Source organism: Notothenia coriiceps, unplaced genomic scaffold, assembly GCF_000735185.1.
Source record: "Notothenia coriiceps isolate Sejong01 unplaced genomic scaffold, NC01 NC01_scaffold00004485, whole genome shotgun sequence".
Lineage (NCBI taxonomy): Eukaryota > Metazoa > Chordata > Actinopteri > Perciformes > Nototheniidae > Notothenia > Notothenia coriiceps.
Genome location: NW_011337186.1, coordinates 551849 through 577745, shown reverse-complemented (window position 1 = coordinate 577745; position 25897 = coordinate 551849). Strand labels below are relative to the sequence as shown.

The 25897-nt window shown below is 42.2% G+C and overlaps 1 protein-coding gene across 8 annotated transcripts in view; it reads right to left on the bottom strand.

The window, feature by feature from the left end:
* Positions 1–19224, bottom strand: part of meis2a (Meis homeobox 2a) — an 81174-nt gene extending 61950 nt beyond the window's left edge. For 2 of the 8 annotated variants that reach the window (XM_010767553.1, XM_010767558.1), the window contains exons 1-7: positions 18402–19223; positions 17719–17945; positions 16115–16256; positions 15796–15846; positions 15330–15380; positions 14691–14840; positions 6203–6317 (exon numbers count right to left, since the gene is read on the bottom strand). In XM_010767553.1, coding sequence (XP_010765855.1) covers positions 6203–6317; positions 14691–14840; positions 15330–15380; positions 15796–15846; positions 16115–16256; positions 17719–17945; positions 18402–18413 — 748 coding nt within the window. In that variant the 5' untranslated portion in view covers positions 18414–19223. Of the gene's footprint in view, positions 1–6202; positions 6318–14690; positions 14841–15329; positions 15381–15795; positions 15847–16114; positions 16257–17718; positions 17946–18123; positions 18342–18401 lie in introns of those variants that run through there. The other 6 variants (XM_010767556.1, XM_010767551.1, XM_010767555.1 and 3 more) reach the window with 6 other exon arrangements.
* Positions 19225–25897: the final 6673 nt, after the last annotated feature.

Sequence of the window (25897 nt, the reverse complement as noted above, 5' to 3'; positions counted from 1 at the left end):
AATCAGCAAAGGAACATGGGTGTGTAAACCCGATGAACTGACACAACAGCACTGCACTCAGCTTTGTTTTTGGCCCAAGCCTTTGCATAAAAGAGAGAAAAAGTCACTACTTCCCTGAAACACCTTCTCTTTTCTGCTTTTTAATTATTCTCAACTCACTCACAGATAAGCCAATCTTCATCTACTTCCCATAGAAAGAGAAGAAAAGAGAAAAAGTGTCCCCCCCCAAACTTTCCCTTAATGGTGCAAAACAGACATTCCCCTCAGCTGCTGTCAGAATAATCTGGGTAATTCTTTCCCTATGTTCTCCAAACATTAGTTTGCACATTAAGCTGACCCAGTTAATGTGCCTTTCCTGCTGTGTAGGACCCAGTTCACGGCCAAGCTAGGCCAGGCTGGGTTGGGCCGGGTCGCACTGGGGGCCTGTTCGTGATTATGGACCAGAGGGACCAGGCCCCAGCCAGAACTGAGGGAGAGTGGAGAGAGAGGAAGAGAGGAGTGGAAACGATAAGAGGAAAAGCGGGAAAGCATGAGCTGCAGTGTGGATGGAGTAGTGGTGATGTTGTGGGTTCAGAAGTATGTTACTGGAAGTGGAGCCGACTCTACTGGCAGCCCGCATCCCTTTGCAGTTCCTTTGCTTTCCTTGTTTTCATATGTTTTTTCGCTCTCATCATCTATAGACTATAAGAACGTAACACAGGGTCAGGAGAAACACAGAGAGACATTAACAAAAAGGAGGAGAGAGCGGAAGGAAGGAGAGGGCTGAGGGAGCTGATCATTCTCTTTCATCACATTTTGGACAGGGGCCAGGTAGTCTGCGGTACCGAGCGCGAGACAGAGATGGGTGAGAGAGGAGAGGAGTGTGGGGGAGAGGGTGGGAGAAAGAGCCTGAGATGCAGAGCCCCTTGAAACAGCTTGAAGTGCAGCATCGCTTAAGTAAGAGTGCACATATGCCCACACACACTATGTCTATGTGTGTGTGTGTGTGTGTGTGTGTGTGTGTGTGTGTGTGTGTGTGTGTGTGTGTGTGTGTGTGTGTGTGTGTGTGTGTGTGTGTGTGTGTGTGTGCACAGGAGAGTGACAGCCATTCCCGTAAATGCCCGTGAATGCTGAATCCAGCAAGAATCTGGTGTTAGAGCAGAAGCAGGGAGAGATCCATTTTAAAACTATGTGCATTAACTGTACTTTTCCCCATAGATTAAGCACTCCATATGAATAATTTAGCCTCTCTTATGCTAATGGGATCATGAAAGTATCCCCTCCGTACCGTGTTTTCTCCCCCTCCACTGCAACACTTCTCAGCTTTCAACAATGGCCCTGCCCCTTCCCAACAAACCATCAGACAGACACACTGCACTGTTTTCACAACAGACACCTGACTAACATGGAGCTGACATGTAGTGACAAGGCTAAAATTGCATGAGGTAGCCTGTTGAGGAACACTGTGGCCTTGTTATCCTCATTAGGCAGGTATATTGTGAGCTTGTTTTCTGTTGAAGTGCAGTTTACTTGCGGACACTGGCAGAGATATAGCAAGTTATAGTTTGAATAGTTGGCTGCACTTGTTGTAATGTTTATGTGATTGCTGTTCCATTGAGCTGGTTTTGTAAAGGGCTATGGTGGCAAACTGCTCCACTTACATTCTGCTGAGGGCATGTATGTTTTCTTTCGAGAGGGGAAGTGGACATATCCTGTGTGTTTATGTGTTTCTCTGGCCTTTTTTTGTTCGGCCTCTGCCATCACACACTAAAATATACCCATGCACACATTTACAACGCATACACACCCTTGTTGCTTCAGCATTGTTTTGTGGCGAGGTGGGGGCACTGTGTAACAATTATCAGTGCTCCAACAGCTGGGAGTGAGAGCCATGAAACAGCAGGGCTTGGGTCTGCTTTATTGTTTATCTGTTGTTTATGGGCCAGTGTTCAGCTTTAATTACTACACTAAATTAAACTCTAACAGGCACTTAGAGGGAACCAGCTAACACACACACATGCACAGAAACTCACCCACACACTCACACTATATACTTTCTATACACAGACACACCTCACTGATCACTCCAGAGATGGAGTATAGGCTACTAAAATGCATCAAGGCTTCCATCTTGCGTTTAGCACAGACTCTGCTAATCTTTCTGTTGTGATTGCATTTCTTTTAAAAATGTTCCTCACTAAGTTTGGGTCTTCTTTAGCCCTTAGTGTTGATGTAAGAAAAGCCAAAGGTCTGTAAAACAGATTCAACAGGCCTTGTTCATGTTGGCGCTCTCTGGGCTGACCCGGGAGTCGTGTCCCCACCAGGAATGACCCCCCTCTGGTGAGCTCAACCACAAAGACCTTGCTGAGTGGGGCCCCTGGTCAGGGCCAAGGGAGCTCACCACACTCCCCACACATACACACACATGTACCACAATACCATCAAGCGCAGCATGCTCCCTTGGAGCCGAACACTCAAGCTCTCCCTCTCTTCCTCCCTTTCTCTCCATCTCAGCCTCTCTCAGTCTCCCTGGGGAGTCCGTCTATCCGCAGAGCGTGGGGATTGTTCAATTGCTGAGAAAATGTACAAAATGCTTTCTCCTCTCTTCTGCTGAGCCTTTCCCATTTACAGTAGAATCGTACAGAAAGCCCCTTTGCTCACCACTCAACATGTCAACGTGGATTTTGGTCTTCATGCATAGCTAATAATTACAAGTGTGGACTGGAGCTGAGGCATGCACGCACACACACTCAGACACACACGTATACACATACAGCAAGAGGGGGGGAAACGATACCTACCATGCTGAATCAGAGTTGGGGATTTACAATTCATGACTGAGTGCTTTTGACTCTACTGTGTTTGGTGTGGGCAAACGTGCAGAGTATTTCCTCATGCTGCTCCATCACACTTTGGATGTTTAACATATTACGGACACCTGCTTGGAAACGACTGCTATCTTAAGGCATGCACATTTATCAAGTTTAACTCCCTGCAACTGATGTCTCTGATGTTTCTAGATAAGCTAGCTTGGAGGAGCTCCAAAGGACTGTTAATCAAAATGAAGTGCGAGCAGAGCCAATGAAGTTATTGTGTGTTACCTTCTGAACCATCTCCCGTAAACGCTGAAATATGTTTATCTAGCTAGAACATAGGGAGTCACTCTCTAAGAGTCAGTAAGTGAGAGTGCAGAATTTGCCCTGAGGGTGATAATTCATATTTTCTTTTTTCGGAGGGAAATTCTGAGAAAAAGCACCAAAAAAAAGTATGTTAAGAGCGGGGGTTGGGGAGAGGTTACAGATCTTAGTACTGAACCGAAACCTTTTTCATATGTGTCAGAACTTTAACTGGCAATCTTTACTCACAGCTATGAGCATGCTTCACCTTGGTTTACTGCTTGACAATAAATTATTCCACAAGAGGGGCGATACATATTTGCGCACTTGTTAAATTGTTTTTTGGCAGAGGTTCAGAGCAATGCTCAATGCTGAGATACAAGCTGAAGATTTGTGGAAGTGAATTCTGCTCATAGCAACCACCCTGAGTCCTGTATGTACAGTACTAAAAGGTATGCGAGTGATACTGATAGTTATACTTCTGTACGTCCCCTAAGAGCAGCCAAATGAAAAGGGAAAGTTACAACTTTTTACTCTTTTGCAATTGACTGCTTTACCATTCTTTGGGAAAATGGAGTGCATTCATATAATCAACACAGTGATGTTTCTGGCATAATTTGAGGTTTAATTTTTTTTTCACCCCCGACACCTTTTAAAGATGGAAGATGAGAAGGGGAGTTAATGTTTGCCTTGGCAGCTAAAACCAAAAAGCACTGAGGGTCTCACGCACTCTTTCTCCCTCTCCTCCCGCTCCCATCTACCCTGTCTTCCTCAACTGATCCACATCGTCACCCCTTTTAACAGGGGCCAAGCTGTTAAAGACCCCATTACTGAAGTGAAGCACACATTTCACATTTTCTCTGTGGACTTGAGAGTGTGGACTACAAATTTTATGTGGAAATGTATTGAGAAAGGAGGAGAGTTCATGCGTGGAGTGGAGTGGAGGAGAGAAGGGGGAAAAGGTGGAGAGGTTGGGGAGGGAAGGCTCTTGTCAGAATGGAAGGGCCAGAGTCGGGAGTCAGCGAGCGCTTCAAGCGTTAACGTAATTGCAAGAATGTGAAAAATGAGGCGGCGGGGCTCCCGAGCGGAGCGAAAGGTCAGAGCATGCCTCACACAAAACAACTGGCTGGAGGACGGCCTCATTAGACCATTAAATCAGCTGCCCTCTCTCTTTTTCTGCTTCTGCTTTTTCTCGCTCTGCATACTTTTTCACCTTCTATACTCTTTTCACCTCTGTACTTCAATGTCTCTTGCTTCGCCTTGTTTTAAATCTCTGCGTTTATTCTGTGATGCTTGCTTTGTGTTTTTTTTTTCACTAAACATTTAGCCCTCTTAAGTGTGGGTCAGGCTCTGGCCCTGATCTAGTCCAGGCCTATCTTGGCCCGATGCGCGTTGCTGTACCGTAACTGTCTTTGGCCCGTATTGATCCGCTGTTACTGGATACGGTGGGGAGAGGAGTCGATAAGTGCTCTGTGGATTACAGGTCACTTGTACTTATGTGTGTAAGATAATCAATAGGCAGTGCATTTCTTTCCCTCGTGCCCCCCGCCCCCCCTTCCTCACTCTGTTGTTCCTGCTGCCTTCATCTCCCATGCTACTTGTAATTGCACAGATGAGTGCAAAAACTCCACTCATGCTGTTTCTTCTGACCTGCAATTATGCAGTGTTTTTACATAATATTATTACTACCAGATATCCAACACTTTATTTGTCTTCTCTTTTTGTTTCTTTTCCTTTTATTGGCCCACTATGGAGGGGCAAAGAACATGGTGATTTATCCCTATTCTTATTAGTGTAATTTTATTGTACCTCATTTCTCCATTATGCTTATATTGTCAAATAGACATATCCTGTTGCTTAGCCAAGGCCTAGCTATCATCAACTAGCCTGTGATCCAACTAGTCCTGACACAGCCAACCACAGAGATCTGCTGTGGCCCCTGGTCTGTGGTCAGTAATGGTTCAACTGCTGCTTCTTTCTGAAGAGGAGAAAATGATTTCAACGGCCCCACCACAGACAAACATCCCATCGATACGTTTGATCGCTTATCGGCAAAACGATAGTCTTGAATGGGACAAGACAAGCGGCCTCAGTCTGTGAGCGAGCTGTTATAAGTGTGGGTCTGAGTGTTTGAGCCTGTTTGTGTGTGTAGACAGCGTGATGAAATTTCATGCAAAACCGTGGACACTGCCAGAGGGTACACACGGATAGAGACACACACACACACATATTCTTCCGCCATTGAAATTAGATCTTGCTGCATTCAAAACAAGGGGAAGGCAAGAAAGGAAAGGCCAAGAGCTTATCATCTGTTGTCTTAGTTCAGGCAGCAGTTGCATTTAATAAACAAATTTAACCTCACAATGTTTTGATGCTTGTCCTCACCTCTGAATTTAACTAACAGCATTATGCTTCTGTTCGTTTACATGTCAAATTTGATATGAACCGTGACAAAAATACAAGGCAGATAGCTGAGACTTGCACAAGCTATCTGTAAAAAATTCAAATACATTTGTTTTGAAATGCATTATTACAGTTGGCAGGTCGTGTACTAGATAACAGAGGGCTCACTAAGACATTATGAGTGGCTGTTGTGTGAGCAAACTTGATATGCTTTAAATGCAATCAAGAACTGGCAGAAACATAGTATTAATCACCAGCTTTTGTTAGGCTCTCTAAATAGCAACATTCTGGAAAGCCCTTTACTAGGCTGGTGTATGACAGTCGCTGTTACTTGCTTTTGAGAGCGAGTGTGATAAGCAGGTTCATTTTTAGGTGTGACTATGTGTTTACATGGCCGCCATTCAAAAAGCAGGATAATCCAGTGTGCAGAAGAAGGGACTGGGACGTATATGTATAGAGAGATGTGCCATCTATTCAGTGTAGATCTCACATTAAACAGGGTTGAAGGGAAGTGTTGGCAACTCCACCCATGCATGATGATTAATATGTCCTGCATGGACCTGCTCCTGCATCTATGTATGTTTATGTCTCTGCGCTTGAGTGCACAAGGGCATGTGTAAATGTGTGTGTGTGTGTGTGTGTGTGTGTGTGTGTGTGTGTGTGTGTGTGTGTGTGTGTGTGTGCCCATTTCTGTGCTGGCTCACCTTGTTCGCTGCTGTTGTCACCGCTCTGTGAAGCGTGTCCCCCGCTGGAGGGCCCCGGTGTGCCGGCGGAGTGTGTGGAGGTGGCGTCATCATGGTCTCTCCAGGAAGCTGGGTTCTGAGGTTTGAGAAGAGCGGAGCGAGCGTGGGATCCATCCATCCATCCGTGCATCCATCCACATTCCCCATCCAAACCGCAAACCAGGAGCAGAGAGAGCAGGGAGGGGGGAGAAGGGGAGGAGAAAGAGAGAGAGAGAGAGAAAGAGACCATATGAGTATACTGGAAAAGTGAGTGACATCTGTAAGAGTCTACAGGCACTGTGAAGGTCCTTGGCCTGCTTACATTCTCCTGGCAAGCCGAAGAGCCCCATTGCGTATTTCCCTGCTAGCAGACAATCAACGATGCCACTAAAATCTTAGATGAATAGAAAGTAACTAATGCACTAAAGCAGCTGGCAATAAGTCAAAACACTGTAATCAAAGTGTTTCATTAATGCATGAGAGCAAAATGCAGCACTGTTAATGTGGCGTCTGATTTTGAACGTTGCAAGTGGAGCACTTGTGAGTAATTGTCTAAACACACATGGCAGAGCCCAGTGGAGTTCGTTTATACCATAACCAATTGAGACTTCCGTGTCAAGTGAGAAATATAGAGGTAAAAAGTCCAAACACACCACAGCCGCCATTAATCATTACCACTGTCAGAAATGAAAATAAGATATGACAGTGATTCTCCTGCTAATCTGCCAAAAATGTGTCCACGCCCACAGCGACATACACACACGCCCACAGAGGCTTGCAGAAATACACTTACGCACACATGCTAATGACATAATAGAGCAAGAAGTATAAACACACATGCACACACACTCACTTTTATATATACAAACACATGCTGAAAAAAAGTGTTAAATCTCTGCTGGCTAACTTCAAAGAAATGTCCATAAACAAATTCATAGCTTTTAAGGCGTCTTTCTTTTTTCGTTCAGTTCAGGTTCTCTCCTTCTGCTCTCTTTCCTGGTCATTCCCTGTGCCCTGTCGGTGCTCACAGGGAAACAGGATTTTCTACTTTACAGGAAAGGCTTTATCAGTGCCACATGAAGGCAGGCTGGAGGTGGAATTTCCTCTGCCATTCAGGCAAAAGTGGGACAGACGGATCACGTCATTTACTATTCTCGATCCCATACACGCTGAAAAGCCTCTCACAGAGAGTTAATACGGCTTACAAAACCCTAGCTAGTCTTTCCCAATTTAACCTGTCACCTGAGCACGATGACAAAATGTTGGCGAACGTAAGCCCAACGTTGTCTGGGGCCCCTGGAGAAGCGGCCCCTTGAGCCGAGCCCAAGCCAAACAAACACAGGCCTGCACCAAGGCTTCCCACAAACCTCAACCCACTTCTCGGTTCCCGCTATGTATTTTGTCTCTCTCCCTCAAACACACAGCAACACATATGCATACATAAGAAAGCAGGAGGAAAATGTACACGCCACAGAGTATTCCAAAACAGAGACCGTTTTTACCATTTTGTCTAACTTCAGTTCCTGATGAACTTCTTTTCCTTCAGCTCCCGCCAGAGAGGAGCCTGCCTGCCTGCTGTGGTGCCCCAGTCAGAGTGAGCTGTACTGGTGGAGGACAGACAGGATAGTGCCCGGAGACTATGATGGTTTGCAGGGAAACAGAGGATATAAGACAAGCGGCTGCCGAGCTCCCCTGGGTGTGCGGCCCTGATGTGCTGCTGCTTGTTCTGCTGTTGATGCTGCTGCTATGCCTGTGAGCCAGGCCCTTTTATCTGCTAAGTTTTTTGGGGAAGGAGGGCTGTTTTCTCAAACAGCTCGGAGCTGAAAACAGCAGACAGAAACACACAAGGCCCTTCAGACCCTCCGCTCCACTCAAGGCCCTCTCAGCGTCAGCTGTTCACCGGATGGCAATCAGATAAAGAGCTCGGAGAATTGCTCAGAAGTGGGGTACGAAGACAGGGTGAACAAAAGCCTGTGCGTGGGTTTTAGCCCTCCAGAGTGAACGGAGGGGAAAATGTCCCTGCTCGATGTGGCCCTGATCACCACATGGCATACTTCATGGGAACAAGGTCTGTTGTCTGTTATTCTCAACACAGCTTGCTGCGTACAATCACTAATGTGGGAAAACCTCATCAACCCTCTGAAAACAGTCTAATTCTGTATGTCATGTGGAATAAACAGGGAAGGAGGTAAGAGTCCCAGACTGCATAATGTATTTAGTCAGAGCTGGGCCGTTGTTGTTCCAAGAGAAGAAAATGACTGGGTTCTACTTCCTCACAATGAGACATCCACTGTCGGCAAGATGCGAGACAGACCTGACAAACTATGCTGGCTGCTCTCACACACTCTTGTTCACTCTCTCTCTCTCTCTCTCTCTCTCTCTCTCTCTGTACCACTTGCCAGCAATGGCCACAGCACAGTTTTAATGCAACAGCTGAATCGATAGGACTTAATTTAGCTATCATTGCAGAGTAATGTGTCATTTTTAATGGTGCTGGCACTAAATTAAATTCAAAGACACCACAGCTAATGGTGTTAAAGGGAATGATATTTTGCTGTGATTTGCTACCCTGGGGGTTTAATGGGCCTGTATGCAGGGATATAGATACTGCTTTGTTGGTTTGTTTCTTATTGGGCAAAAAGCAGAGCGCAGCACTTTATATGACCTAATAATAATAATAATAATAATAATAATAATAACAACAGTACACTTTACGCCCAGTCAATATGCAGCAGATATCTTTAATGAAGAACACTCTCCTCGTTTAATACCTGTGAGTCATGTCTCATTCATAACGCTGTCTGCAAAACAAGACAACAAAATATCACAACACAAGCGTTAACTTTCCACGCTCAACAAGGCAACAAAAGCAACAGCCTTTCCTCCCCATGAATAATTTAGTGGGCCTCTCTGAGCTATGGAGGCTGCATCAACAGACGCCGCACAGCGCAAACACACACAACCATTTTGTCACAACCCTCGTGGGTCTGATAAAGTTCAAACAAGTTGGGAGAAAAAAAAATCATGTCACCCAAACAGTCTTCTTCAACATACACAAGGAGATGAAGAAAAATAGAGGAAGAAGCAAAAGAGAAAATAAGGCCTCTAGCCCATGTGACTATTCCCTAACGCTGGGCATAATTAGGAGTCAAACATGGTTCACTCCATGCTCTTCACTAATTGTGTTAAAGAGCAGTGTTACCAGGAGGAGGAGGAGGAGGAGGAGGGAGAGGGGGGGGGCGGCAGCAAGCAAAAGCACATACATGTGCAGACGGGAACGCACACACACTCACACAATAGGACTAGATAGAGAATAAGATACAAAAGAAGCGTGGTCTCTAGGGGCAGCCTTTTCTATTTGCTGGAGTTAGCAACTGGCAGCTGATAATACAAGTTGTAATTAATATAAAGGCAGGAGACAATATGGGGAGGAAGGCTTGTAGTGGAGCCAGGCCACAGGAGAGCCGGAGAATGCTGCCGTCTCCTCTGCTCCTGTCCCTTGTTTCTCATTTACAAACACCTGCCTGGCACAATCTCACTTCCCTCTCTGCACTCTGCCTACATCCCTAGGAATTTCAAATAAAATTGATTTAGCGGCATCATTGAATTTCCCTCAAATTCCCCTGGAACCCGGAGGAAAAGAGAAGAAATCTGTTGGTGTGGGCTGAGAAACGACTAGCCTTATGGGTTTGTGTGTGTGTGTGTGTGTGTGTGTGTGTGTGTGTGTGTGTGTGTGTGTGTGTGTGTGTGTGTGTGTGTGTGTGTGTGTGTGTGTGTGTGTGTGTGTGTGTGTGTGTGTGTGTGTTGCACTGCCACAGGAATCCTGAGCTGAACATGTACAGAATTGCTGACACACCAGAAACATACAGGAGCGTAAATCATAACGCCAGCTGACATTTCAAGACACATCTTGCTACATAGCATAAACAGAGAAAAGCTACTTTTCTGTTGGGTTGAGCTCGTAATTATACACAGCCTCTTTAGAAAATGTGTAGGTGCACCTCTTCTAAGCAACTGAGTATTTACAACACCCCCAATTATCCAGAATATAAAGAGTCCTTCATTTATAAGCTAATAATTCACCGGAGCGTGTTTTAACAGACATCAGGGATTAAGTGATTGTATTCATGCTTCAAAACTTGCTCTGAGGCAAAAACAACCTTCTTCACGGTAGTGGATGGCACATTACATGTGCAAATATGTATTTATAACACACACCCAAATGACAATTCAAAAGTAGGAAATAGCATAAATACAAAACACATCCATTCAGCTTTCAGTTATTCCTTTTCTAAAATAAGGGTAAATATACCTTTCACCAGCCACTTTACTATGTCCACCTGTACTAACTAGTGCAATAGAATATACAGTCTATATGTATGATGCCTGTAATTAACTTTATGTTGTTGACAATGTCAGAGAGGTTTAATTAAATTGTGGTTTTAATAATGAGGTCATAAAGTTGAATTGTACTGCAATTATTTGCGGATAAATCATTGATCTACAATACAGCATCTGTAACTATGACTTCAATAATAAACATATAAGTGCATTTACACAACTGAATAAACATAAACAAAATGTGAAGATTATTATCTTATTAGAGTCAGAATTATTGATAGAGCTGTGGGAATACTGAGTATATGTAATAATATCTGTATATCGCATTTCAATATAAATAAACATACATGTCATGACTGTAAAACGACTGCCCGGCAACTGTTTTCATTGCGGTCGTTTACAGCATGCATGCAGTCAGAGGAAAGGGAGTGTGGGAGATGCAACAAGTGAGCTTAGCCTCTCTCTCCAGCCGCGGTAGCGATGATTAGATATGCCTGCCAACAGGGCCCTGCCTCTGAACACTAATCAAAAAGGAAATGTAAGGCCAGACATCCCACCATCACAAAACAATTGTGTGGAACAGACAGAGCGGTCCAAGTCAACGCTGCACTGTTTTCATGAGAAGGGGGGAGAGATCCAAACGTAGCCGGTCCCCGAGGAGAACAAAGCTAGTTGAATTAGAACACCTCCAAAACTGAGAAATTCCACGGTTGAGCAGGCCAGCTCGGCCCGAGGGTTTTCTGTCCACGGCTGTGTATGCGCTGCACCATGCATAGAGACATACAGAAACAGGACATTACTGGGCACACATCTCCGTGGATACACACAGTAACTCACTGCATGGGCACAAGATGAACTATTGCTATTACGTGACTGAACTTGTGACATCAACATTTCTGACCACTGTGCTCAGAGCCTGTAGCAGAAAATCAAATGTAAACAGAGAAAGCTTTCCCCCCCCCTTCTCCTTTTCCAGTCATGCAGGAGCAAGATAAGCTACACCATAAACTCTATGGGAACTACTATCACTCCCTGAGAAAAAGCTCTCCAAAACAAAGCGCCGGGACCTGCAAATCCTACACACTTTCTCTGTAAGAAATCTGAAACTATGCACAAATTCAAAGCCACTTTCAGAAGCGTAATGCATATGCATGGAGGAAATGAAAAGCCTTCTGCTAATATGCAAGCTTTACTGGAGAAGCGGCACAATAGCACAGGAAGACACAAAGGCTAATTCATTAGAACAGATAATATTCAGCCAGTGTTAATTCTATTTGCCTCTCTAATTGGATGTAGCACAGAAGAGACAGAAATTGTATTCATTAATTAAAAGACAAGAGAGCAAACCATTGACAAGCACACACACTGTATCAACCGTTTACAAATCTACAACGCTCTGTGTTTTTTTCCTTCTTCCCCATCACCCTTCATGTGTAATACAACATCTTTTTTTTCCTTTCTTTTAATTGGGATGGGGTTGATCTGAGGAGGGGCGATGAGTTAGGAAGCCTTGGGTGGGCTACATGGTTGAGATAGTCACCGCAAGCGAAAATAAGGGAAATCAACAGTGTCAGCAAGGCCTCATCCCACTCTCACTATACCATAATCCAATCAGCTCTAAGACAATGCTGCATTCAAGTGTAAATAAAACTGTGCTTATTATGCTCTGCTGTCAGGTATGAAGAGGGGAGAAGAGGGAAACCGTAAGAAATACAAAAAAGGAAGGAAACACACACACAGATGCACACACACATACAAACAAGCTCAACGTGCCGCCTCCTTCACAGTGAAGAGCCTCATCATCTCCAGAAAAACCAACTTTCACCAAATGAGATGTAGCCCAGGGCTATATATTAAAAATGCATATCAAAGCAAAGAAAAATGGACGTGAGAGAGTCTAACTAAATAAATTAGCATATCTAACTATCAAACTGCCTTCCTCTCCTCATTGAGAAGCGAGGACAGAGATGAATAATAAAATATAGACCCAAAAACAAATGAATAAATAAAATAAATAAATCAAGACAACTAGGACAAAAATTGCTTTCCATTCAGCGGCACAGTTTTGCATCCATGTGCATTTTTGTGCATTGTTTGCAATATTCAAAACACATTTTGGGCATGAAAAGCTGGACTCCTTCCAATTAAACATGGAAATTATGCTGAATAAGTTAACTATTTACTAGAAGGCTTGTGGGTCATGACGGCACTGTTTTCACTTTCAATAGTTTCACTTTGTGCAAATATTATTTCCACTAAAGCCTCACCAGGTGCACACATGCTCTCACACACTGAACAAAAATAAGGCATTTATTTATACAAATATAACTATAAACTAAAGTGTGTATGTTTCCATAACATGCAGTGCTCAGCCTTGAGCTACTCTCAGCTCAGACAGAGCTAAAGCAAACAAGAGAGAGAGAAAAAAAACCTCTTCTGCTTTTGTCAAATTCAGCCCAAGCAGTTAGGTATAATAAAAAGTTTACTGGTGCCACAGAAGTGAAATAAATCCTTCAAAACTTAAATACCTAATGAGGTGGTCAGTCCAAATGACTTCAAGATAAATGGCTTGTCATGCAACCTTCTTTGTTTATTGCTGCTCCTGATTTGCTTTATTGGCATATCTAATTTTCTAATCATCAAAAATATTTCTTACAAGTGGACTGATGACAAAGCTGGTGTCTGAGCACTGGAGGCACCATTGGAAATTGGCTTGAGTAGCAACCATCTGCCATGAAACTAAACAGGCTAGTTTATCTAATCTCTACAATATAAACAACAGCATGCCTCATTTCTACACTTGTGTTGGAGGACCACAATATTGCCGTTCTGACCGTTTCTCAGACCAACATCAGTATCGTCGGTCTAATTGTGTTGTAATGCACCTTGTGCGGGCGCTGCGTGGCCATGTGAACGCGACGGGCTTTCAGAGGGAAATCCGCTGCTATTAGGCCTATAGCCAGAGCCAACATATGCAGCGCATCGACTTTGCATAACACTTAAAACTGCTTTATTCCTAATAGGCTAGGCCTCGTGCTGCACCGATATTAACCAGTCACTTACTCGCAACAGCCCGCTCGTTTTTTTCCAACCAAACATTAGCTTTACCACATGGCATGCAAGACGCAATAAGTCACAGAAATCAACTCAATAATACACTGTCAGCTGAATCCATAATGCGGGAGGAGCCAGTGTTTATTACACCAAAAATGTACGATTTAAACCAGGGAATCGATCCTCAAATTTAAAGCTACTGTACTTCAGGTGCATATAATTGAATTCAGCATTATGGAGCCTCCAGCCATAAAATGGGCAGCAGAGGAGAGAGCCACTGCAGAGCAAACCGCACGGCAATCAATACGAAACAATTAAACACATTACCATCAACAGCAATGGAAGGCCTCCAGACGAACCATCAGATGTCTTGTGAACTTGACATTGATGGTAAGCCTTTAGCTCTGAGATCTATTTCAATAGGCTACCACTTTCTCCACCTCTGCAGCAAAGATCCACAGCTTTACGCACAGGCCATATCCAGCTCCCACAGCCCCAAATATAAAGCCCTTTTCTTTTTAAATATTGGCCTAAAGCTAAAGCTTAGCACTGATACCCTGCTTTAACGTTAAACCTGCGTAACAGATAATTGCCTTGCGTTTTTTTTTTCTCAACAACTCTCCATAATGCACGGCAGCGATTTGCACACGCGCACCATCTAATGCACGCGCACAAACACACACACCGTCTTAGACCCCGGGAAAACAAGCAAGCACGGACGCATTATGCACATATGACTGCCCCTAATCAAAAGACTAAAACAATAACTCAGTCTATTGTATCACATCTAGCTTTTGACCTCAGAACATCGATCGGCAGATTTTCCTTGCAGAACAGAGCATGCTCTATTTACTGATGGCACAGCAGGGTCACACACTGAGCACAGGCTAAGTAGCCCAAAAGTTGGCGTTTGGAGACACATCAAACACATCTGATTATCTAAAAACAACCGATTACTCATTGGCATTGTGTTTAAAAAAAGACATAAACATGCTCGGGTGTTCTCTGTCAGCAGCAGAGACACATGCAGACAAAACCAGCACAGCACTTGTTATGAAAAAACGCTGTTACTCACGTGATCTGCGAGGTTAGTCGACGATCCCGAGAGCTCTTCGTGATCTGATTTTGAGCTGCCATCCCGTTCGTCAATAACTAGATCTATTGGCATTTTTCCTTTCAAACAACTGATGTACCGGTGGCAAAAATTGTCGCAGAGCTCGTGCACCTAGAAAAAGAAAGAAAGCACCTTTTGTCAGAATGGGGAAACGTCAGTCCAAGAATAACTCCAATTATGGGGGCATTCTCGGCGTCAAGGAAACAATAGTGAAATTGTTGCAGTGGTTATTATTCTCCTGAGACTGAAGCAACAAGTTGAACGACAAAAAATAAACAGCATGCCGTCTAAACTGCAGGAATAATGAGCAGCTGAAACTAAATCTGTAGATCGATAACAATGTGCAACGTGTGCAAAGAGGCTTCAGTATATTTAATCAATAATCACATAAATAGTTGGCTAAATAAAATAGCATATTTTATGAAAATTAGATACCTGAAACTTTCTCCTAATGCATGCCGGTTTATTTTTAAATGTATACAGCATTGCAATGAATATTGAACCACAATTAACAATATCAGTTGCATTAAAATACAAGGTGTTTGTGCATTTGGCATTAAGCTCAGATAAATTTAAAAATAAAGATACAAAAATATTTACCTTTTCTAATTCCAAGAGGTGAAACCGTAATACTTGTATGGCTTGTATCATCTGGAAAATGGCAAAAATAAATACAGTTCACATCACAGAAATTAACAGGAATTTATAATTGTTTTCAGTATTATGTAATAATCCCCCCGTCATAACACTATGGAGTGCACTACAGCCAGCAGCAGCAAATTATTTTTTGTAAGTATACAGGAAGCTTTCACAATGTAGCTGACCATCACACGCTGGTCAGCTGGGTCAGATGGACTGAGCAGTGACAGTGGCAAATGTGGTTACACTGCTTCACTCCAAAACTGATCCGACATCAGTGTGGAAGTTTTAATCATATGTTCACATATTTACTGTGTGATGCTGCGGACACTCCACAGCAGGCCTATATCACAGAACAAGGCAGAGTATAACCGCAGCGAGGCGGCAATTACATTTGGAGACAAGAGAGGTCAAAGGGTGCTCTTACCAAATTGTCCAACTCTGGATTTGATGAAAATAAAGGTTTTTCTGCTCGGACCTAAAATAGTACACCAAATGTCAAAGTTAGTTTGGCTTTAAATGTGCGGCATGTGTGTCTATTTCTATTCTGAAATGGAACCTGCTCATACAACAATTCTCACGAATGAGTTTGTGTTACATTCTGCAGCGAACACACACTATTAATTAATAATATCAAGAGAAAGTATTATTGCAGAAACACACACATGAAGCAGGCAGAGAACTATGTGCCATGACGCAGCCACAACATCCAAAATATTTATTTTTTAATATTTTTTTAAATTGACCTGTTTGGCAAAGACTGCAATGTCCTCATTGAAGGAGTCTGAGGAGCAGACATCGCCGCCTGCTACGCCGGGCTCCCTCGGAGTACACGTCGCCAACTCGCACTTCTCAAAAACCAGAGCGAGCAGTGGGAATAAAGGGTGACTGCAAGAGGGGAAACACAGCCTGAGAACAAGCAGCACACCGGCTCCACAATGCCCACTGCAAAAAATGTCCCATCAACCTGCTTATCTGTCGGCTACCTGGCCATACAAATTATACTTTTATAAATCAAACATAAAAGTACGAGAGGAATTCTACTTGTACCCCGCTGTTTAGTTTGGACACACTTCTGACCACATTTTAAAATAATAGTGACAACTGATTAAACAATGCACTCCGGATTCAATCTTAATTTTAGAAGCGGTTCTGATTTGCAAGCATTGATACACACCAATCTGAAATATGTTTACTCATCGTTCTGGGAATGTAAAGATTTTACACTTAATATTATATTTATCGACTTGTTGAGACTGACATTTTTTGCAGTGCAAACTACAAAACGTTTATAAATCAACAAAACTCAACAAAAACAGGAATGACACACTCTACAACAGTTACTGTTTGTTACAGATAAATTATACGGTCAGTAAAAAAGTTTAAATTAAATAATATGTTTTAAGAGTAACACTATAGAAGCACTGAGGCACCGAGAACTATGGCTTTAAAAGTGGAGCAGAGTTAAATAAAAATAAGACTGATACCAATCCAGCAGCATTATGTGACCAACAGTGATCAATATAATATTTAAAAGATAACATATAATTTTAGAAGATACTTTTAATGGAACAAACGTTAATTTTCTAAAACTGGCTTTGTTTTCTATATGAATGTCATTTAGATGTATGTCAGCATAAAATATAAAATGTGAGTAAACGAAATGAAGAGGATTTACTCTGCACTACATCCCAGATTATAATGATACACTGTGGATTATAGCACCTTCTGTGCACGTGTGTTAATTAGTTTTGGGGTTTTTTACAATTAGAAGTAAAAGCGTCTATTATTCTTTAATTGTTGAGAATAATTTCATTTACGTATGCATATAAAGACACGAGGTGCGTTTTAACGCGCTGTGTGTGTCTGTGTTACATTATTTGAAAACATTTCAGAAGTTTTTCAGGCAGCAACGAGAACATAAAAAATATTCCAGACTATTTTAAGGATTGAAAAAGTATAGAGGGCAGTAATATTAAACGCTAACTTTATAACATGGAACAATTGTTTAAGTGTTGAAAATACATTTGATTATTTTTCCAATGCAGTCAGTGACTTTGGCACTTGGACTGAGCACAGAGAGCTTCCCTATTATTTTATAGCTTGTATTTCCAGCTCGAGGCTTACTCTTACTTACTGCAGGCTTCACGATGCCTTCTACAATGCGTATAAAATTACACATCAACAACAGCCCTGACCAACAATAGAGTTCCAAACTGCGGTGAACCCTGGACAAAACACTATGTGAATTTAGTGACGAGAGAGAAAACTCCAACTAAAACATCTCACAGAAAAGCTGGAAACTTAGGAAAAAATTAATTTACGCTTATTTGGTTCATGCAAACCTTACCCATAAATTTGATCTTTATCCCTCTTTAAAACGTCGTTGACAGCAGAGCCCATGCTGCTGGACATAACGTTTGGATGAGGCGCGTGGGCTCCGTAGTGCTGGCTGGCGTGCAGCGGCGGTCCGTGGTTCAGGTGGTGGACCTGGGGAAGCGGCCGGGGAGCATGCGGGTCCCCGTACATCGACGCCGAGACTCCGTCCATCCCACCGTAGTGGGCCAGCTCATCGTACTGGGAACAAAATCAGAGCAAAAGTCAGCGGTCTGCTCGGTTACTTTTTAAACAAATGTGAAAAGTACAAAAAGCATGCCGTGTCTTTTTGAATATACGCAAAGAAGAAACTAACACGCGATACAGCGAGGGCAGTAAAAGTGTCTAATATTCAATCTGATAAACTGTTTGTCATTACCAAAAACATGATAACTTCCCGAAAAAGAGTTTGGTGGGTGAAAAGAGAGAATTAGTTTGGAGTCTCCTGTGAAACTGATCCACGACTGCTGTGGAGGCTGTCGGTAAGAGCACAGGCTGTCACTTTGCCTGAAGAGTAGGGGCGCTGCTGAAATGTCAAATATAGCGACTTTGATATGAATACTTTGTGAATTTGCCACCGCCCGACAAGAAGTTATCGATACGAGTGCCTCCCTACAGTGGATTTGAACAGGTAAGTGTAGGAGATTTAAAACCTACCCTTTGCGCCATCAGGCTTCGCTCCAATAAACTCCTGAATCTGTCGTATATTTAATATCCCAGTCCCGTTTAAAAGTGATTTAGAGGAAAGATTCCTTTTTTTCAACCAACTTTGCGACTTCTCCTATTCGCCAGTGTGGTTCAGTTGAAATCGTAGCATCAGGGAGTTTTGCAATTTTTCTTGTTTTCCCTCTTTCCTCGGAAAAAAAAGAAAAAATGCGCCAAAGTGAAGGTTACAATCGGCCCATCAACAACCTGCATGTAACTAAACTGTCGTGTCTCATGGCTTTTTGCCACTCCAGCTGTCAATCAAAGCCAGAGGTTGTCAAGGTAATGAATGAATGACGGTTGGTGATGATGTTCAAGAGAAGGACGAATCTTTTTAGTCCGTTTTCATCCCGCAAGTCCGCGTCTCCTTTAATGCTTCCAGATCGCTATCTTGTTTTATTATCACTGTAAAAAAGGGGAAAAAGCAGTAGGAATTAAGAGATAGCGATTCAGATCTCTCCTTTCTTTCCCCCGTAGGTATTTCGTCTATCTGGCGAGACTGAGATGAGTGAGTGTCAGCGAGTGTTGGCAGGTTGGCTGCTAGCTTGCTTATAGAAACAGAGTCAGTTCGCAGCGCTGAGCGGTGGGCGAATGAAATGACGGATCCCGGAAGTAGCGGTGGCCATAGCCAGTCCTACAGCAGCTCCAGAAAAGAGAGAGGAGAGACCAAATCTTGTGATATGCAGAGTATATGCGAGGCACAGGGACGGATTCAACTCCACACTGGGGGTAAAAGCCAAACCAACAGCTCCAACTCCCACCCAATTTCTTTTTGCCGTGAAGAGTCCTAAAGAAAAAGAAGAGAAGACAGAATGAGTAAGGTTTAACAACAGGGACACTTCGAGCTGCAGCTCCTCTGAGTTCAATCACACACAACACAGACTGGTTTTAATCACAGGAATCATATGATAAAATAATATTTTAATCAGTTTTACGCACGAAGCATGCACACTTTGGGACAGACGAAACGTAACATTTATAGAAAAAAAATGCACATTGGGACTTTATTCATTCTTACAGTCAGTGATAGAAGTTAAACTAAATATTATAAAGCATCTGCAGGATATGCTGAGTTTAATATATGAGCATGACGCTTACGTGTTATCTGTGTTGTGGTTTAAGCTGGTGTGCCTAATATATCAGTAATACGTGCTAATCTTACTGCTAATTATTGCTCTGCTTTTTTTTCAGCAAATTAAAGGACACACAGCACCCCTCTAAGCACAGAATGAACTTTTCCAAGAGGAAAAAAAAAGCTTTTCAGGAGAAAGTCATTTTGTATGTTTCTTTCGTCCAATCCCCTCTCTTGATAGAAATCCGTGCCTTACCTCAGAGTAGTCAATTATCAAAGCTCCCCAAGATCATCAATCATGTGAGGAGATTGAAGTTTAGAGGAGGAGCAACGCTCCGGCCATCGATTGCAGTGAAGCCCTTTTTGGAGCCTGAGCACTTTTACGCACAACACAGAAGCAGGCCATCTATTCCTTTTAATATTTAGCTCCATCAATGCTAATATGGCATCATGGCTGTATTGATAGGTGCTCACATAAAGGCTCCGTTTATAGCTCCGTGAAATTTTTGATGTAGGAAATTAATTATTCACAGGTTAGGATTAAAGTAGACACACGCTCAGGGAGAGGGGCTGTGGCTACTGTTGGAGGGTCAATAAACTCTCCCAACAAACAAAATCCCAAACAGAGTTGCTTGAGGTCGATCACAGAAATAGCAAGGGCTTTTTTTTTAAGGAAAACGATTCAATAAATGAAACCGTGACAACAGTTATGTTTGTTGGCATAAAGGGGGGTGGGAAGTAGGACTGCAGGGTTTGACAAACGGCTGTGTGGACATTTCAACGTGCAATACCCCGGGAAGGAGCTGCAGAGCGGTGCGCAGAGCCAAGGCATTCACCGTCTCCAAGTCTCTCTCACACTCTGTAAACACAACCAGCCCGGCAGACTCTGCTATTGAAGACTGATATTTTCATAAGCTAAATACTATCGTTCACATTGATTTGTGCACTAACGATTGACTTTTTTTTCATCATTCTCCTTTGGACAACGACGGTAAGTAGCACAAACCTTATACTGTATAACGCTTTGTTGTGAACGCGCGTCCTTTCACGGCGCAGTAAAGGGACAGTTTTCAGGCTGGACTATAAAGCAATGGAATATATTCTCATATTTATGTTTAATCTGCCGTTAACGCGAACAATCATTAAAACTCGAGCGCTTGCATGATTTTTTAAATATACAAATTTCCAGATCTTAACCGCATTCTTTCCGCATTTATTGTGGAAATATGTGATTTGCCCCCGAGGAGAGTGATGTAAACACCCGAAGAGCGTGTGAAAATAGCAGAGGCTAATTATGCGTGTCCAATGTACGGCTCCACAGAAACATATCCTTCCCAATAAAACTTCCAGCAACGACTCCTAACGACGTGGACATTTTAAACTCCTTCTTTTGTGAACTATTTATTTGAGTAATTAATGGAAGACATCATCATTAACAACATTTAGGTGGCGAAACGGGTTAATTTCGCTTAATAACAGCTTTTAATGCGACATCACGCAAGTCGGTGTTTAATTTTCTAATTTTATTTTAATCATCATTCACTCGCTAGGTAATTAAAATTAATTTTCCTCATAAACAAGACCTGTGCCAACTTAAACTCCCCTGCTTATAACCTGGACGCGTTTTACAAGCCAGATAATTCCAGGAGGACACCCATGGCAGACAATTACATGTTTTAAAGAGTTTTAGATTTCTTACAACGATGCGAGAATTTTTCAGGTGCACCACTACTCTTACGTATATGAAATAAAATCAGTGGACGGCATTAACAGGCGGTAACATTTTATCTGGTGGTGTCAAATTGAGGTCAGTTTAGGGTTAAAGCTCTCGGTGTCCGTGTGGGACATGGCCAGCTGCGTTTGGATTCATTAGGGGGGGGACAAGATCCATTTCAAGGAAAACACTACTGGGACAATCACCAGGCTAAAGATCCACTGCATGTCACATCCTAAAGGTGCACGAGGACCGCCTGCATGCGCCCCAACAGCAGCACTGATCTTCCACTCCTCTGTTTACTCTTAGCAGGATTTACAATCCCTCTCCCCCTCTCTGCCCTGCAGGGCTCGGTTGTTCACACACACAAGCCTGTTGCTAAATATGGAGAGAAAAGCATTGTTGATTAATTCCCTCAAAAAGATCACTGATATGAAACGAGCCTCAAATCCTCTTAGTGACCTTAAACACTCCTGGAGAAACAATTGGCGCTCAACCGCAGGAACAAATAAAATCGCCCTAATCTTGTTTGTAACTTTGTTCTTCTTTGGCCCTCTTCAGTATTTGAGATTATGCAAATAAGCAAAGCTATAATGTACAAAGGCATTGGGATAAGACTGGATCATAGACTGCTGGAGAGGCTTGGAAAGTAACAACCTTTGCAGCCTGCCTATTTCTTTCTTTTTTTATGAAGCAGTTTTCAAATTAAAGAAATGCAGCTACTGATGCACAATTTCATTTAAAAGTTTACTTTCTGTGCTGAATAAAAGTAATGGAGCTCGGCATTTTTCCAAAGAAGTCAACGGGGTAGATTATTTTAATCATCTCTGCAGACTGCATTCGATGTTCCTCTTTTGCGGACATGCTTTTAGATGATTTTATTTATGACTTGTTTATAATAACTTCGATCCTCGGTGTTTTTCTCTTACAGAAAGCATTACCTCAGTCATCTGAATCTGAACTTTTTTTGACCCCCTGAGTGAAATGTGACTATAGGGTTTCAGAAAGTGCAGTGAGCAACTCAAATACTTGTAAAAGTTTCGCGACTAACTGTAAATTCTTCAGCTCCAAAGCCTCATTTTCCCCTCCACCGATTCTCAGAGTCTAGTGTCAAAGGGTTAGTAAAGGGAGGGTGGAGAGAGAGAGAGAGGGAGAGGGGAGGCCAACACCAAATGTAACTGTGGCTTTTCCCTTCTGAGACCAGATAGACATTATGCGGCCCTCTAGCGACACCTGGCGGCCACAGATAATGCCGAGCTGCCGAAAGCTTTGAAACGAATAAGAGAAGGCCCATAAAATATAACAAAACAAAATATCGACTCAATTTCAACAAAATCCATCCACAAATATTAACAAAATCGTGAGTGATCATTCAAATGAAAGTGATTTCAGTCAAATCATTAACACAGAAACTTAAATCGAAATTATGAATAGGCCTGTTATAAAATGTAGATTTTGTTAGTGTCCACATCGAGCGTCCCAGGGAGTCGTTTCCGTAATTCTTAATTTATTTGCTGGCAAAGCTTCGAACATAAATTCGGTTTAACTGTTTACACCCTTCACATGTGAAGCTGTTAAATAATTGTTACTGTGTCAAACAACCCAGAAAAAATGGGGCCCTTATTAGTCCTAGTTTGTCTTTAATTACGTGTGCAAGAATTATTTTCAATTTGTGAATTTATGACATTTTTAAAATTAATTTTAAATTCGGTTTTCATATCAATCCAAATCAATTGGATATATCATTATTTAATACACAGACTGATAAAACACACTGATGTTGGTGCTAAACGATTATTTTAAAATCGATACAAGCTGGACGACTCTTTTCATCTGATATTAAACACGGTGTTTCATGTTGTAATAAAGAAATAAAACATTGAGAATAAAAAAATCGAGCGAAGAACAATTGAAATAAAATAAAAAATGCTAAGATTATTAACATTTTGATTTGGAAAACAGCGCGTTTATGAATTCATAATTATAGTTATAATGTTAAAAAAAATCTCCTACATTTGTTTTTATGAGGATTCAAAATATTTAACATCAACAACTACATTGCGATTTGTTTTTTCTTAAATGTATTTGGAAGCTGGTTGCATTTGTACAAACTAAATGTCTGCTGTCAGCCACCTCTGTGTGCAGCTCAGAGCCTGACACAGTCTGAGCAGGTCACCGCCGAGATTAGAGCCCGTCGTTAACGCCTGTGCGGAAACACCAAATGCTGATTTAATGAGCTTGCATTGGGTGTTTGTCCCAGAATACCTGGTGTGCATGTTAGTAACGCCACAGACGATAATCCCTGTGTTTCCCCCCTAACACGTGGCTTTAGGGACAGCCTACACCTACATCCGCAAAGGCGCTTGTGGAGATTTACGTAAGATTTCTTCCTTTTTTTCGCAGTAAGATTGAACAGGTCGAAGCCTATAAGGCCGTTATCCAGCCACATTACCAGATGTAATTGAGAGAAGTTTAAGTGGAGGCCTGGAAACCGAGGAGTTAATAGCGGTGACCCTCTTGCTGTGCCTCTGTCGCTCATCATTTATCAGGCTTAAGGGGCTTAAACAGGCAGCACAGACCCACCTTTTATTACATATCAAACCCTCTTTCCCTTATCTACATTATAGGAAATACATGCTTCGTTGCCTGTTATGCGGATTTGGAAATAGAAACATGTCCAATAAAGTCGCCCTCCTCCGCTGATCAGAGGAAATATGGCTTTAGGCGCTGGACAGACAACCCTAGCAGTTTAAGGCTTTATTAAATTGTCTTAATTCCCCTCTCCACTTTGAAATGAATATAAATTCCACTCGTGTGTTGTTTTGTCCACGGCAGGGGCAGAGGAAATGTTTTCATGGTTTCGATATGATTACAAAGTGAATAAAATGTTAAAGCATTGAGTGCAACACTGTTAAACTTGTCCCCATGCGAAATAATGCATGCAGCGTCCGGGAGTGTCAGAGACATGTAACAAGAGTGTAAAGGAAGTAGATGTGCATATCTTATCCTAATTTATGCAGAATAGACCAGGCAATAACTATCTATACAGATGCACATTGCTTTATACCATTAATTAAGAGGTGAAGAAAATATCTTTGTGAAAAGTCTTGTGACTTGCGTCATTCTCCTTTATTTATAGCCCTAATGAATTACTTGCCCTTCACAGGGAGGCCATTAAAACAACTGTCTTTATTTATTTTTGTGATTTAAAAAAATGCTCTAATAGATCATGCTTTCAAGACTAACATTTGAATTTGATATTTGAGTATATGGTTTTTTTCTTCATGTAATGTTGCCACAGTGTTCCAGTTCAACTTTAGGACCAAGCCTAAGTTGTGTACTGGTTTCCTCCAAGGAGAGTCAGCCTGAACGCAGCTGCATTCACCAAGTGACGGATTTTGATATTCTAGTCACACAACAGAGTAAACACTGCTCTCCTGTTCAATAAACATCATCGACAAGGTTCCATATCCAGCTATTTAAAATACAGAACTTAACCCTCATTTATCGGCATTTTTTTTTTAAATATGTAAATAAATTAGTAAACAATCCCATTGGCATCTTTGTTTAGATGACACTATTTGTTTAATCTGTATGTACATGTTGTAACAAATGATCTGTCTGTTCTCTGAAAACATATTGTAATGTTTGTACTGTCTTTATGCTTTCATAAAACATTTTTTAACAGTTATTTGGTTTCCTCTTGTCTTTTTTTCTATCTTGCAGACGTGAAACACAAGCTCACAACTAAAAGGTTTCACTGAATCATCTCACACACACACACACACACACACACACACACACACACACACACACACACAACCAAACACACACACACACACACACACACACACACACACACACACACACACACACACACACACACACACACACACACACACCACAGAGACTATAAGCTAATCAAATGACTGAACCCAAGAGACAAAAACTATTCATTGGAGTTATAATAAACCTGCACTTAGTGTATCGTCTCTCTTGTTGAATGCATTTATGTACTTATCCACCACAGTATATGGGACAGTCCCGGCAGAAAAGAAACACTGCTAAAGGTCTAAAAACACACACAACTTGTTTAACACAACACAGTCTCGCTCCTGACTCCCCTTGTCTGAAAACAATGCAGGTAAAAAAATGCAGATGCTTTGCTTGTTTGTTTTGTTTCTGTCCCCGTGCTTTTTTTCCCTTCCTGTTTACATGTTCCCATTTCCATCTCCTCCATTCGATACCCAGAGCCAGCCCGGCTCTCCCTGCCTCCACTCTGGTTTTGCAGGAGTTCACATGATCAAGCAAGGTACCCAGGTAATTACCCGGCATTGTCAAATAAAGAGACCACTGATTCAAATGAGGAGTGAAATATCAAAGACCGGCGTTGCCTTTGCAGCCACTACTTATCCACACAGGAGACAGAGAGGAGATCTGAGAGCTCGGGGACCTGCAGCGAGGCAATAACAACACTCAGCCTCCCCTTCCTAGATAAATATCACCAATGGAAGCAAAAGAGCCAAACATGCCCAGGTTCACAAGTAACAGCACATTTATTTGTATTACATACTTGTTCGTTATTAGCTCGTAGAATCCTTTATAGTGGCCACAGTGCAACTTTAACAAGAGGGATTTTGCTATATTCCTCGACCTTCCTGC